This window comes from Etheostoma cragini, chromosome 2, assembly GCF_013103735.1.
Source record: "Etheostoma cragini isolate CJK2018 chromosome 2, CSU_Ecrag_1.0, whole genome shotgun sequence".
Taxonomy (NCBI): Eukaryota; Metazoa; Chordata; class Actinopteri; order Perciformes; family Percidae; genus Etheostoma; species Etheostoma cragini.
In genome coordinates, this window is record NC_048408.1 from 10,766,442 (window position 1) to 10,781,795 (window position 15,354).

Here is a 15,354-nt window from a genome sequence, read left to right on the forward strand (position 1 = left end):
ACACATTTTTCTTCCCCTTTCTCATCTAACTCCTTTCAAATTAAAGATAAAAAGCCCCCAAAAAAGAATCTAAAAAACTGACCTATGTATATCTAAATAATCACTAAAACAGAATAGTTGGCATAGATTGTACATGACAGTCTGACATGCGTGCAGTATACACTGCAAATACAATTTGGGAGACCAGTCTAAAATCACTCAAGCTTTAGTTTTTTGCAGGATATTGGATTTGATTTCAGTGCTTGTACTAGTTCTAGACTTTATATGCCCAACAACAAGAAAGAAAACAGGAGTGTATGTTGGTCATTTACATTTTTTATTAAATCTGTCAGGGTGGTTTAGACGGTCTCCTGAATGGGGGGCTCATATCCATCAGCCCTCTCCACCTTAGCTCCAGTGTCATCGCCGGTTGCCTTTGCAGTACTGCTAGCACCGCCCTCACCGTGGAGCTCCATCAGTTTGCCCACTGCAACAGAACAAATAGTTTAACTAAAAGCACAATGACAAAAACCGTATGCGTTTCCTGTATGGAACACCAGGTGATCTCAATGGGTAGTAATCAGGCAATCATCTAGTGTTCTCACAGGTAGTGGAATATAAAAATGCACAGCCGGGATTATATCCGTGTATCACTTACACTCAAACTTGGGCTTCTTCAGCATCTTGACTTTGCGAACGTAGACGTCGTGTAGAGGGTAGATGGACTGGCAGGCCTTCTCAATGTCCTTACCAACACTGTCAGGGATCCTGAAACAACACATCCATGCCAAGAGTATTCACAAACCATTTTCTATAAACCATAATAAACTGGATACAGGAAACTAAAACTACATGCCTGCGGTTACATTAATTGAAACAGAAAAAAGTATTTTCTGACATGAGAACAGGGTTCCCACTAAGATTTTTTTTCCTCCAGGAGGTTGACATGCTCTAGCTCAAAAACATTTAACCGGAAGGCCTAGTATTGACACATTTAGGTTTAACCCATTTTTTAATGCAGGGTTCATAATGAAGTGTCTGAGGTTCTTTACATGTGAGGGCTACACCCACCCCTGCCAACTACACAACATATGACTGGTCCACCTATATCTATCCAAGTTACACATGTCCAACCTTAAGTAAAAGAATCTCTCTCTGTCTCAACAATTTGAGTCCTGAGTGCTCCTCTACAGGCAAGTTTTGTAGTGTTTTTACATTCTGGTAAACCCGCTTTTAAAGTGTCAGACTACGCAGCTTATTCTACCAGTAGTCAAGTTTGAAAATTAAATTAACCAGGACAGATTATTTTCAGTGTTTAAGTTTATTTTTTATAAAGAAATAAATTAGTGCGTTGAGCAATTGCCATGAAGATATACAGTACTGTATAGCTTTTTCCATCCCCTGCCTAAGACTTTTGCAGAGTACTGTATATACAACGCAAAATGTAATTTTATTTTTAAGCCACCACTGCAACAATTTATATTTTAGAGAATGTGCCACCAATATGGTGTGCCAAGATTTTTTTTAAGGAAAAATATACATTGCAGAATGAAAGAGAAACAGTGATGACTTACAGCTTGTTGACAACTTCCTTCAGGTCGTTGGTCTGAACCTCACGGGTCATGATTTCCATCATCTTCTTGCGGATCTGACGGACCTGCTGGTGCTGGGCATAGGAGGTCTTTCTGATCTGGTTGGTGCGCTTCTTTGTGAAACCCACGCAGAACAGACGCAGAAGGTAGCCATCAGTGGTCTTCACATCAACATGGGCTTCAATCATGGTCTGAGTGGAAAGAACAAATCAATCCTTGTTAGACTTCATAGGGGAGACTCCAACCCACTAGTCACCTTTCAACTTGGGATATTCACCAACCACTTTAGCTACCTGCAGTTTCGTTCACTTGGCAGGACTCGACAGCAACGGTTGCCCTCAGAAACCAGACTGAGTGAATTGGCAACTATTTCTCAGCTTTATGGTTTCCCCTTTGGCAACCACCTGCTTATTTTTTCATATATATTTTTAAAACCGAAACTTAAAACTGGAAAATATTTCAAAAGTCAATATTTAATTGTTGTCTCTGTAAAGTTTAAACACTGCAACACAACCTTTCAGCTGAGACACATTTTCTGTTCACATTATTGGCACATGCACATGACCGATGCCCGGTACCTATGGGACGAGTAGCAACACAGATTTCAATGCCACTAAATGTCAGCGCTGCTTTTTGATGCGCCAAAACAAACGTCCCGCTAGTAAACACTAATAATGTTACACTTAGCAGGTAACGTTAGCCTACCCTTAGCTACAGTAGTAACTGGATTAAACACGATTAAAATGCTAAAGGTTCGACTGCATTTCACTGCAGAGGATTCCAACAGAGGGACGTACAACCGCCTGCTGCTAAAGCTAAGACCTAAAATACAAACTAGCACTGGTCAGTGGTCACCGCCGCTGTTAGAGGAACAGACCGGACTAAAGGTTGCGTTTACCTAAAACTGGTACACCTCATGGTGCAATCAAAGTTATTAAAAAAAAAAAAAAAACTTCTCGTCTCGTTTTTTCTTTAACTGCAATTTACTGGTGGAAGAAGTAATTGTTCAGTGATTGTAATTGCATTTTTAATAATCCTTCAAATTGCCCACTCTTTGGGCTGATCCAAACATTGATCCAATTGGTCACTGAACTAAGTTTTAAAAGGGAAATTATATTGCAAGCAATTATCTCATTGTTCAACTATCAAAGTGTGTTGTATAGTTACATAAGTAGTTGCCTTAAATATTGGCTAGGTTTAAAACTTCAGCTACCAAAAGCTATATAGTATACACAATTACTATTTAACGCCTTGTAAATCAAAAGGAGTTTTAAAAAACACAATGTGATGGTACTACAGAATGAATAATGCATGAACATGTGGCTTGGCCAATTACCCCCAGGGGTTTGAGATAAAAATCAGTTGAAAATATCAGCATATTGCACAGCTTTGATAAATAGATTCTGATTGTTATTACGACATTCTTGCTATGAACTCGTATAGTTTTATAGACCAGTATAGTTTTTGTAATAGATATAGATAGGTATAAAATTAAAAACAGCGAAAAACAATAAACAGACTGTGAACTCGTCCCTGATCCATCTTTTTTTTTTCTTCAATTATTTTAAACAGAAAGTGTCACAATATTGATTTCTTTAGTGAGTAGCCGTTTAATAGGCAGGATAATGCAGAGCAAAGGTGCTTTTCTCTAGGCAACCTTTAATCAACGATCTGGTCCTTCTCTAGATATACTTCTCTAGTTGCGTTGAGAAGCTTCTCAGTACCAGTTTTCTACCATTAACAGTTGAGTAGTTGATCAAGAACCTGAAGCAGACACTTTAAGCATTTCCTGCAAAACTTGTCCAAACAGTCCAAAGATTTAGACAACTAAAGCCACTTACAACCTAAACATTACCACTGCTTCTAGGATTAGCTTGTTGTAGGTCTAGTCAGACACTTTTATTCATCAATGGCTACAGTTCCATTTCTTAGAAGTACACACAGTAGCAATCAACATGATCCATTACCTGCCATTTCTTGACCATGGAGCACATCTTGTCCCGGGTCAGATCCATGCCGTGGAAGTTGGTGAGGCAGTTCTTGCCCTGAACATCCTCAGTGATGAGTTTGAACTTGCGGAAGGCCACCTCGTCATTCTGAAGGTCAGCAAGGCTCACCTCGAACACACGTCCCTTAAGACCATCAGAGGCAATTCCTAAGTGGTTGTGAATAAAAACAAGTACTTGTAAGTAAAATTTCTGGAATAACTGGACATTTACAGCATATTTTCAAGTATTCTTTTTTTTACGGTTAAGTTTAATTCTGTCACTAACACGATTTAAGCATGGTGCTTGCATCAGTGACAGTCTAATGTATGGAACACGGTGGAACTATTGCACAGACACACTATAAAGTCTTACTGGTTCCCTGAGTCCTGGTGACCAAGGTCTTGCCAAGATTGCGGATGTTGAACATGGCTGGTGCCTTGACATCATACCAGTCCTTCTTGGAAAAAGGGTCCACACTGCGAGAAAAAGGCATTTAGAGTTTACTTGACGAACAGAAATAAGACTAGTAACGTTACAGTGAGCTTGAGAGCAGACTCACGGTTAGCAACGCGGCTAAGCACGCAATGTAAAAGACACCGCTCGGGTTAGCAGGCACAATTGAGGGTTTACATCCATTTAATCAAGTCAACGGGGTCTGCAATTCCCTAAACAACTTAGCCATACGATTTTAACACTTACATATACAGTAGTATTATTCTGATAAGGAATCTAATTGTAGCGTTAGGCTGCCATGTTGATAGGTAGCTAATAGCTAACGTTAAGCTTGGCTAAATCCATGCTAACAAGTAACATTAGTAACTTAACGCCTTTAATGAATAATGTCAGTGGCGATAACTCTGCAGACAAACTCATGAGTGAATTTTTAAACAAAGTCCCTTGAGGAAACGCACACAAACCAAACAATGCTAAAGCACAAAGTAAAAGGTACAAGCATGTTACAACTCCATTCAGCGCTACAAGAGGCCGGTGACGAGACTAGTACTGGCCCTGTGGCATCCACTTATAATCGGCTTCATCCTCCACATTTCTTACACCAAAGTGACACCAGTGTAAAGGGCAAAGCCTATTTTGTGTAACAGAGTGAGCATTTGCTACTTACATCTTCTTTTTGGCACCTTTTTTGCCGCCTTTGGTCAGCCTCTTATTCTTGCCGACTGCCATGTTGGCTACAGGGAGTGAAAGAGGAGGAAGGAAGAAATACCGCGAGAATTAAAGAGAACGACCAAGGTGGTGAGATTTGTGTTTTCTCGCGAGCGCTTGTAGCTTCTTTGGCGTGCTCTGCTGGTAAAAGGGTAATATTCGTAAAATGGTTTCTATAACTGTTTAACCAGTATATAACTTTCTTTGTTGTGTTTGTGGACGCAAATTAATGGCAGTTATCATTTTTATTTTGTAAGAAATACCTGATTCTGAAATTTTATCCATTTACACAGATGAACCCGCATTCCGTACAGTAAGTCATATTTTTTATTGAAAAAAGAAGAAAAAAGACCCCTAATATTGGACAACCAGCCTACTCACCATAAGACACTGCACTGAGTTAGGAAATCAATTAATACAGATAAAAGAGAAAAAAATTATTTTGTCTCCAGGTTTTAATTTTCTCTAAAGACAGTTTAAAAACTGAAATTTAACTACATAGACCCAAAAATAAGAATTAGTAAAACATTTTCAATGTATAAGTTCAACATTATTCAGTGGATTCAATTTCAGTTTCACAATTACTGTAGATAACGGCCTATATTTTTTTTCAATTGGCCTAAATATAGTAGGTTTAGAAAATTCCCAATTAAACCTAACTTCAGTAGGCAACTATCATGCGCACCAGTGTCACATATAGCCTATTGTGTTTAATTTTTATTTTAAAAATGAAGTTACCAGTAGCAGTTTGCTTGGTATATCAGAAAAAAGCCACCACCCTGATCTTTGAACAGGCAGAACCTGTCTGGAAAAACGTCCTGTGGGTGTGTAGCTTGTTATTCACCCACACTGTAACTGTAACAAAGGGAAGAATTTAATCTGTTGGTAAAATGTATGGTTTGGTTTACTTTATTAGTTTATAATAATATGGACAGTCCCCCTTAATTCACTGTACAGTAAAACGAGCAGCTTTAGATTCTATGGCTAATTTCCAAATGTAGTCCCCCGTCCCCTAGGCAATCGTAAAATACAATGGTTAATAAATTAAAATGAATTACATTACATCTATAATGACAGCAGGCCTAAGCATTCTCCTTCTTCTCTATTCAAATGTCTTGTAAGTTGTTGGAAATTTAATTTCCTTGCGGGAGCCATCCCAAAAGGATCAATAAAGAGAAGTCAATTCTAAGTTTAAAAAGGATGAAGACAGAGAAACAAGTGGCACACAAACAAGCAAGCACAGATGACGAAAAGGCATTAAAGCAGTCCATGCAGTAAAGACAATTCAAAGGAGGGACAGGAGAATAATAGTAATAATATATCATTAATTAAAAAATGTAATACAAAGTGCACACTTATAGTAGTCATAGTGTGAGTATAACACTCAAGACTAATAAATGACTGTTGATCAGATCATTAGTGAAGTAAACACATTCACATCTCCAAACTAGTAACACAATTCTGGTAAATGCAGTGCCTCAGTTGATGCAAGAATACTTAGGAAATGTAAATTTGAGAAGTTAAACTGTGTAGCTATTATACAGAGATGAAGACACTGCAGCAGAGACACTCATAACATATCCATAAAGATTATTCTTATTCTTCACTCTAGCTTGCCACTAGTAAAATTTCCCAATGTTTCACCTTGAAATGTTTTAACACCTTACATATAGGGCTACATTCAGCATTGCAACTGTTTCCTTCAATATCCTCTAATTGTTATGCCCATTTACTATTAGCTGTTTTTGTTTTTATTTTATTTAAAATGTCTGTTGTATTGGTTGAACAAGCATCATCATTCAATTGATGGCTTGGAATTTGATTTTGTCATTATTAATGTGTTCAATGTGAATCTTGCAAGCTGGCATGACACAATCGGAAAGTAAAAGTCTTGGCAAGTTCAGTCTCATTATGGACTACACAACATCATTTGCACAAATGATAATCTTCTGCTCAAAGGGTGAGACTTTCCAACAGGGTGGCAGGAAGTGTGTAACAGATGATTTCAATAAAACTTCAATATGCCACTGAATGAGGAAGTGTCCATTTAATCAATTCAAAGGTCACCAGAAGTCCTTAGTTATGGCGATCTACCTTTGGGCTGCAGTGAACAAGTCTGCTGATTTCAGGTCATTACATCAGAGACTAGGCTTGCTTCTCATGGGTGGTGCTGTTGGCGACAATGACTCCCAGGGTCCCTGACGGCTTAGCTACACTCTAATGGGAGGTCAGTAGTAACAGTGACGGCAGCAACAACACTCACAGTCGCTCTACCATCCTGCAGAGCAAATATGTAGTACCGTGCTCTGTATCCAGTGTGAGCAGAGAAAGGAGAAAACACGTATGGACACTGTTTATTAAATACACGTACAGATTATACATTTACAGATGTAGTTGAATATTCCTTCATGCATTAATATAAATGAAAACAACTGGGATTTCTAAGTAAAGCAGAGCTGTCACTTTGCTTTAATGTCTGGTTCCCGATGCCTTGGGACGCAGAGATCTGTCTATGTGCTGTAGTGCTACACAAAAGCAAAGTTCTTAATTTCAACCACACTTTCTGCTTGTTGTTTTTTGCAGTTTTTTATTTGGTTGCTCGTTATTTTTTCATATGTAATATTCTGGGATTATTTTCTGTGATTTGTATCCACAGCTTCTGAATGACATGCAGTTTGTATTCTTGGAAAATTGTATTTAAAAATACTATAACCCATGCACTGTCTGTGTACTGGATGCAATTTTCTCGCTCTCTTTAAGAAAATACAAACCTTTGAGCACAACAAAATTACAGTATAGGTTAATACTTGGTTTAAGGGTTAATTGTACTGCCATGCAGTGTGTAGCCCTGTGGAAATTCTTCACATGCCTCCGGGTTTTGTAATGAAGTAATAAATAAAACTACCAGTTCTTAATTGGTACAGTTATGTTCTTATTCACTTATTGCAGTGGTACAAAAGGAGATTAAGTAAATGAAATACTATGAAGTCACTATAAAAAGCTATTCAGTGACATTATAGCTTAAATATTCAATCTGCATTGAGTTTAGATTAGTGGCAGAAAGCAGTAAGGTTAACTTGTTTGACTGTTCATTTAAATGTGCATCAGCCTAAAAAAGAGGACACTAAACTTTGGTGAAATAATTACTTAGGTCCTTTAAGTAATAATACAATGCAACAATAAAAGTTCAAATCCTACAATTAAAACTATACCCAAATGAAAAGAGCAACATGTTATCAGCTAAATGTATGTGTACTTGTCCTCATAGTGCAGAACGGTGCAATATAATATAGTATTCTAAAAATATAATGTAGCCTATTGTCTACTATGCATCTGTTCCTGTTTCAGCTGCCTTGACACCCTTTTTCTGGCCTGATCTTATGCAATGTATTTCAATGCATAAGATTATAATAACCCATGCTATTTTTTTAATGTAAAATCTGAGTCTGTAAGACATGCACAGATCCTTTATGTATACCATGGTCTAAAAATAGTCATGTAATAATACCTTATAAGTCAAAGGCATGCATTAAAAATGTTACTTAGGTAAAAGTAGTTAACAACAAAATGTCTTTAAAGTATCAAAAGTACTCATTATGCAGAATGGCCCTTATTGAAGTGTTATAGTATATTAGTTTACCAACGTGGAGCCAATTTTAGATTCTTTGTACACTAGTTGGTTACACTGCATAATACTATACAAGTATATCATGTGTTTTGTATGTACATGTAAAAACTGTTGTGGGGTAATAAAATATTTCCATGTGAAATGTAGGGAAGTAGAAGTAAAAGGTAGAACATGGAAATACTGGTAAAGTACAAGTGTGTCAAAAGTACATTAGAGTAAAGTTAGTATATGCACAGAGTTATTTTCCACCGCTGCCTTTATATCCCGGTCATTATGTTGGCCAGGTTGTTGTGGTTGAATAAATGTGGAAGCTGTTGATTTCAACCGAATCTCAGCGTATCATGCTAGAAAGCCACCTGAGCGGCACACCTGCCAGTGGGCTGAATGCACTCAGCTCAACACTGCGCATGCGCCACTAACTCAAGGCTACTGTCATGGCGGTGACGAACTGAAGCTACCGGGGTAAATCAGGAAGAGAATGCAGCGCAGCTGGGTCAACGTTGACATTTGAGCGAGTCTGTGGAGTTTGCCGGGGAGGACCGAGCACACTTCTGTCCTTTTGTCGACTTTGGCCGGAGATGCTGACGAACTTACCTCCTTTCCAGTTGTGAGTTTTTGCTTCTTCGAGCGCGCTGCCTGTCAAGTGTCTGGACTCAGTGACAATAGCAACTTCCACCACTGTACGGAGACATTCAAGTCACCGTATCCTCGGTTTGCCATTTGACCAAGCAGACGGGAAAACAGGTTAAGGGTGAGCTTTGCCTCACCTCGCCTGCAGCAGGCTTCCTTGTGGCTTTTAACGGCATTTATCCATCCGCCTGGGCTCCAGTTACGGACCACGGGAGAGAAGTAAAAACGTTAGTTCACTGGGGAGTGAAGCGGTGACATGATCTAGTCCCGCAGTGTCAACGACTAACAAATTATCTTTGCGCCTTCAACCCCACCACCACCACCACTTTCGCTGTTCAACAGTTTTGGATGGGGAGGAAAACGTTTGGTTTGTGTGCCTGTAGACTGTCAACAACTCAGCTGAAGGGGATATAGAGCCCTTTACCTCCGACATCGGTCGGTGTCACCACCATTGGAGGTGAACAGGTGCCTTACCTGTGAACAGCACCTGTCCCGTCCTTCCTTAGCAATGGCTAGCGAGGAGACAGCGGGATCTGTGCAGCCAGGTGATGGAAAGGACGGGAGTTCAGGCGCCATGGCGCTCAACCCCGGAGTGCCTATCAGGGGGATAAAGATGAAATTCGCCGTGCTGGCTGGCCTGGTGGAAGTTGGGGAAGTTTCCAACCGAGACATTGTGGAGACGGTGTTCAACCTGGTAAGCTGATTATGAGAGCTCAGGATAGGCCTTAGATAACCCTGTTAACGCTGTAGTGGACTACTATGGTGGCATCTAACCGTTTAAAAAAGCCTGACATCATCCTCATCTGCATTAAATAGGCGTTGATGGGCTCGCAGCACAAAATGAAGTGGAATAGGCCTTCTTAAGCACCTATGGCATACATTACTTATATTTGCGTTGCCCTTATGTTAGTATATTCTTTATTTATATAAAGAGTTCTGTGCAAAAACGAGGCTTATGTGTTACAGTTCTCATTTGGCATATTTCTTATTGTCTAATTTCATTTGCCTATTACAGTTTCATACAACATGTAATTATTCTGTTTGATCAAGACATTAAATGAGACTGTTGATGCTATGTCAGGAGAATGATCCTGGCAGAAAAGCTAGTGGAAGCAAATCAGCTGCTGCCTTTTGTGACATATCCAGGTCAGTGTGTGTGTGTGTGTGTGTGTGTGTGTGTGTGTGTGTGTGTGTGCGCGCGCGCGCTTTATCTGGCTACTACCTGTTGGCCGCCCTAAAGTCCTTATCCAGCTTTGTCTGTCTGCAACACGGATGGCCATTTGGCTGTGCCTGAGGTTCTGAAATGCCCTTTGCAAACCCTGCGCTAGAATGAATGAAACTACCGGTAACAAGGAAGTTTAGCGTGAAGGTGAGAGCATGCTCAAATGGAGTTTGGCTGCTCAGGTGGGAGGACAAGAAAGGTGAAGGTGGAACCAGTAAAACTGCCTTGTCACTGTGGCAACACAATGGAGTCTTTTCAGGAAAGGGAGGCTCATCCTCCATGTCTGTGGTCCCAAAGTTTACTCCAGCACCAACCCCCACAGTGAAATGTAGTAAGGATACTTTTCCTCATATCATGAAGTTGCATTACTACTTAACACAAAGCATTTCTATCATCCAACCAGCTAGTAAATACTCCATCTAAATGGGTAGAACAAATAAACAAAAATACAGACCAAAAGTTCCTTGTAGATTTGAACTAGGCCTACAGCTAGTACATATCTTTTTCATGTTAAGCGTAAGGTGTAAACTGAAATATTGTTTTTGATTATAACCACTTTCAATATTAACCAAATAATCTTTTGGTCTTTAAAGAAAATGTTGCAAAATGTCCCTCACACGTTCCCGAAAACGGCAGTAAATCCTCACATCTGAGAAGCTCGAACCAGTATATTGAATTATCAACATACTATGGCATTTCAGCTTTAGCAGTGAGCTATTTTACAATCCACAGAGCCGTATCACTGCAAAAATGTTTTTTTTTTTCATTGTTCAAAAGGATGTTTATTTGAATTTAAGAACGTCAGCTTTTAGTGGGTCCAGTGTGTTATCTTTCAAAACAAAACGTAGAATTTGTATTTTAATAAGAGCTAAATATTGAATGGAATAGTTGGATGCCAATCGCTCTATATTTTAATGAATCAGAAAAACACCTGACAATCCTGTAGTCACTTTAGATTTGTGAGTCAGAAAAAAATGGCTATCCCACTTAGGTATTTTTTTTCAGTTGCACAGTCCAAAGAGAGATAGGTGATCACCATAGGCCTATTATTTTGTGTGCAATTTCTTGAGCAGGAGAGACAGCCAGGCAAACCTTTTGACATAATTGTCAGTGTGCAGCTCAGCCTGTGCCCCTGGGAGTCCATGTTTAGCATGGTCAGTGTCATGTAAGGGTTTGGAGCACCATGCATTTCATTATGCTCACTACCCTTCACGCTCTTTCTCTCATACCCGCCACATCCTCTGTGGCACTGTGCTCTTTCAATTGGGTTATGATCTGATTTACCAAAGAGGCCAGTCTTCTCTTTAGAAAGCTTTCGCAGCCTTCTCAATGCACGAGTCTTCCATTTGTGTTTGGTTGAATGCAACATAGTTTCCTCAGGAATGGTACATTAAAGTATTCTAGTGTGAGCTAAAACAGTAGTTGTGATGACTGGTGACACATAGGCTAGGGCTATACACAACAGGGTTTTATTTTTTATTTTTTTTAAAAGCAGCTCATTATGCTGGCTTTGTTTTTTTCTTCCTTATTTAGTCAAAAGAACTGTAGGCTATCTCACACTACACTGTGGATTGTAGGGTACTGCAGTATCTCTGTTTCAGTTAAAAGTGAAAGTAACGTTGAGACCTCTTTTAAGCCTCCTCTTTGTAGTGCTTAACTGTTAATATTTAAACTGGTATCCATAATGTTTTAAAAAAAAGGTAATATATCCGGGTGGATTATCCTAAACTTCCCAGCCACACATTAACTGTAGGCTCTCAGTGTAACTGTAATCTCTTATATTCTGCTGCTGAGAAATGTTGGCTGTCCTGACTCGTTGGATCGTACCTCTCTTTATTTGAAGCAGAGCAACTTTGCTGGAGGCAGTAAACTTCACAACATTGTTTGCCCCAATTCATTTATTTTTTCATGTCCAGAAACCAAGCATAAGGACAGTATTATCCCACTCAAAGATATAGCATGATTTCTGTTTTTTAAATATTTTTTTTAATGACAGAGGAACCATTGTCTCTATTGCAAGTCAGTGTTGCATCTTAGTGTGTTATTTTAAGGTGAAAACGGTTACGCAATGTTGCTTTACAGCAGCAATGAGCAATATTTTACACTTTATCAAAGGACTAATAATAATATGAAAGGCCTACTCACCATCCGCTAGAGCTGGAAAAAGGATTTTTAAGCCAGATAACAATACAAATATTTGGTTATTTAAAAATCTGATATTCTGATGTTAGTGATATGTGGCACAAAAAAAATCTAAAAACCAAACTGGTTCAGAAAAACCGCTAGCCCCACACAAGCCCACAAGATCACACACACTGATAATGCTTCTTACACTGCACAACTGTACTGTTGATGAACAAAGTTGACCATTTTGCAAGCCAGCAGCCTACTGGAGACCATTGGAGACCAATTTCTGGCTACCTTTCAAATTCCAAATGGTCCAATGGTCACTGCTGTTTCAGCCCGCTAACTCCTGAGAGAAATATCTGCGTCTCTTGCATTTGGTAAATGTTTGACTTTCTTTTCTAGTCACTCGTTTACTTCATCTTTTAAGGCAGGTAGCAAGTAGTCACCTTATGTAAGCTCCTGTGCTGTAATTACGACCCTAAAGTTTAACAGGAAGCATCATTGATTTGGTTTTGATTTTGGCATTCCAAAACAACTTGCTCAAAGCTGCAAGGAGCTGCAACGTGCGGTTTCCAGGTCGTCTCTGCAACAGACACTACTCCTGACTGATGGATCTGTCTACTCTGTCACTTCTTGTTGACATTAAGGCGTCAAGTGCATGTTGCTTTTAGCTAAAGGTGGCGAGCAGTTACTCTAGGAGGTACGACTTGTTTATTCAAAGATGGTTTTCTTATTGATAAGACGTAATGGCATATCCTGATTTAGGATAATAATAGATGAGACTGAGATGAAGATCTACACGAAGCAAAACGACTGTTCCCAGCACCTAGGTTCACAGTCTCCCTGTATTAAATGGCAATATCAATGTTAAAACATTTGCCACAGAAACCAAATGAAATGCATAGAGTACGGCATTGGGGCCAGTGTATACAGTTTATGCTGATAGTGATGGTTTTAAAAAACATATACATCACAACATATAACATACAACATATAAAACATATACTGTACGTCAGCAACAAAAGGAATACAGATGCATCGCCTGCTCCAGTATTGCAATAGGCTCGTTTGAGGATCGATCACCGGCGATCGCCGCCCAATGCATGCTGTTTAGATTTGTGTTCAACTTAATCCCGACTTGCTCTGACGTCGTGCACGCGTAGGCAACGACAACCTCACGAGAACGAGGCGGCCCCAGTTGCTTGTCATTTAGACCCAGGCTGACCCAGAGCATGCTGGGAAACGCCGGCCTCAGCTGATTCCACAGGTGATTGGTTTAGAATCAACTCAACATGATGTTTTAAATGAACCTTTTTTTATGGATTTTGGAATTGGAGGGATTTTAACTGCTATTTGTCTGCTTTTAACGGCTTATTCTGTTCAGAACACATGTTGTGTGGCTGATAGTGTCGTTTAGAAGTCAGAGACACTGAATTAGTTCAGATCACGGTTCATGTGTGTTTTAAATCAGCAACAGGTTGCATGTAGAGCATCTTGAGAGCTACTTATAAAATTTTATAAAATCTGAATCGGACTACAGTGTTGGCCACTGTGCCGTTTGCAGCAGCCTTCGGCTGGCTGGAAACTGTCCAACTTGAGAGCGGATTTTTGTCACCACCCCCGGCCGCTGCCGCCTGGTCTCGACCACTTTACAGGCGAGGCGCAGTTCATCTCGAACGAGCCTATTAACATTACAATGCTTCCGTCCACTGAGTAGAGTATAGAAACTTCCAGGACTCTGTAAACTATTGACGAATTCTAGAGCTCTGTGGCTCATAGCTCCTTTTTTAGGTGACGTGACACAGGAGATGGGTGACCTTGTTGTGTGGAATGTAACCTAGGCTTTGCCTGAAGTTAAGGATATAGGGTTGGAGGCTGGCTCTGTGGACAGCAGTGGAAACCCCAGCTATCTGTGCACATGGTTGTGTTCATGTCCTTGTTTGATGATGATCCAAAGCAAAATTCCTCGTATGTGTCTTCATACCTGGCAAATAGAGCTGATTCTGATTGTTTCTTTCCCATATGAATTTGAAGCCTTACATGAAGGATTTTTTTATTTTCTTTTTTTAATGCAAAAAATGATTTGTTTCATATTATGTCAATTTCGGGGTCTAAAATTTAATTTACCCATGTCCAAGGGCCTCTAAACCAAAGGGAGTCTGTTCCATTACAACAGTTTTTGGGAAAAAAAATAACCTTGATTAGAACGTAACAGCCATTAATAAAACACTTCATATTTTCGAATGTGTATATTTAAATTGTACTGCCAGTCTAAATACAATTAATTAAATCTTTACTATAGTTTTAAGGTCCTTATGTTTCATGTCTGTTAATATTTCATGCTAAATGCCTGTATTTAGTTAGGAAAAGTAGACCCCTTGCTTTGTTCTGAATTTTAGGCTTTCTTTACCTCGAGAAAATCAGGTTTATTGTATTTGTTCTGAATTATTTTAAGGTGTCGATCTTTGGTTGAACGTGCACAGCATCTGTTTGGCGGTGCTTTGTTGCCCAACTCATCTATCTCTTGATGTTGACACACAGAGCCCATTTTTTTTTAGATGTGGGCCATCAGAAGTAAAATTAATAGTTCTAAACTGCATCTCCCCTGTGCTTCTTAAAATAGTAGTAGCTTTTCTTACACAGCACTGTAGTGGAGAGCCATGCAAAGTAGCTTTGCTCTGTAAGTTAGAACTGTGAAATTGATTTTGGTATCGGCACAGGCTATTTTTTTCCTTTCCTAAGTAGCGACAAAGGGCAGCAGTTCGATAGTGAGATAAGGTATCAGAAAATTCTATAATATTTAAGTAATATAACCACTTTATACTATTGGTTTCCAGCCCTGGAGATGGTTTGGTTGTACTGCATTTGCCAAGGTTTCTTTGTGATACAAGGTAAACTGTTAAAAGGTTAACAATTAATATTTTCCTCTGCACTCCTCACATGACAAAAAAACGAAAAGAAGGAGATCAAAGGCCTTCTAAGTTTAATGATGTGGCCTTTCAGAAAGAAATAATCACTGCAATAACG

The 15,354-nt window shown here is 39.3% G+C and overlaps 2 protein-coding genes across 9 annotated transcripts in view; one reads left to right on the forward strand and one right to left on the reverse strand.

The window, feature by feature from the left end:
• Positions 1–295: 295 nt before the first annotated feature.
• rps3a (ribosomal protein S3A) lies at positions 296–4,882 on the reverse strand. The gene is made up of 6 exons (XM_034897618.1): positions 4,680–4,882; positions 3,932–4,035; positions 3,539–3,726; positions 1,554–1,762; positions 638–747; positions 296–466 (listed from the first exon to the last, which is right to left on the reverse strand). Exons 1-6 carry the CDS (start codon positions 4,739–4,741, stop codon positions 339–341), a joined length of 801 nt encoding a protein of 266 aa, XP_034753509.1. The 5' UTR covers positions 4,742–4,882; the 3' UTR covers positions 296–338.
• Positions 4,883–8,758: 3,876 nt separating this feature from the next.
• The window catches only part of lrba (LPS responsive beige-like anchor protein), a 188,695-nt gene continuing 182,099 nt past the window's right edge, over positions 8,759–15,354 (forward strand). For 7 of the 8 annotated variants that reach the window (XM_034897460.1, XM_034897488.1, XM_034897509.1 and 4 more), the window contains exon 1: positions 8,759–9,672. In XM_034897460.1, the coding sequence (XP_034753351.1) occupies positions 9,487–9,672 (186 nt within the window). In that variant the 5' untranslated portion in view covers positions 8,759–9,486. The remainder of the gene's footprint in view (positions 9,673–15,354) is intronic. The other variant, XM_034897498.1, reaches the window with a different exon arrangement.

Excerpts from the sequence above, each read along its gene's own strand:
- rps3a (XM_034897618.1), bottom strand. The coding sequence starts at position 4,741 with ATGGCAGTCGGCAAGAATAAGAGGCTGACCAAAGGCGGCAAAAAAGGT. Across the intron at positions 1,763-3,538 it reads CCATGGTCAAGAAATGGCAG|ACCATGATTGAAGCCCATGT; the intron begins GTAATGGATCAT and ends CTTTCCACTCAG. Across the intron at positions 748-1,553 it reads AAGGAAGTTGTCAACAAGCT|GATCCCTGACAGTGTTGGTA; the intron begins GTAAGTCATCAC and ends GTGTTGTTTCAG.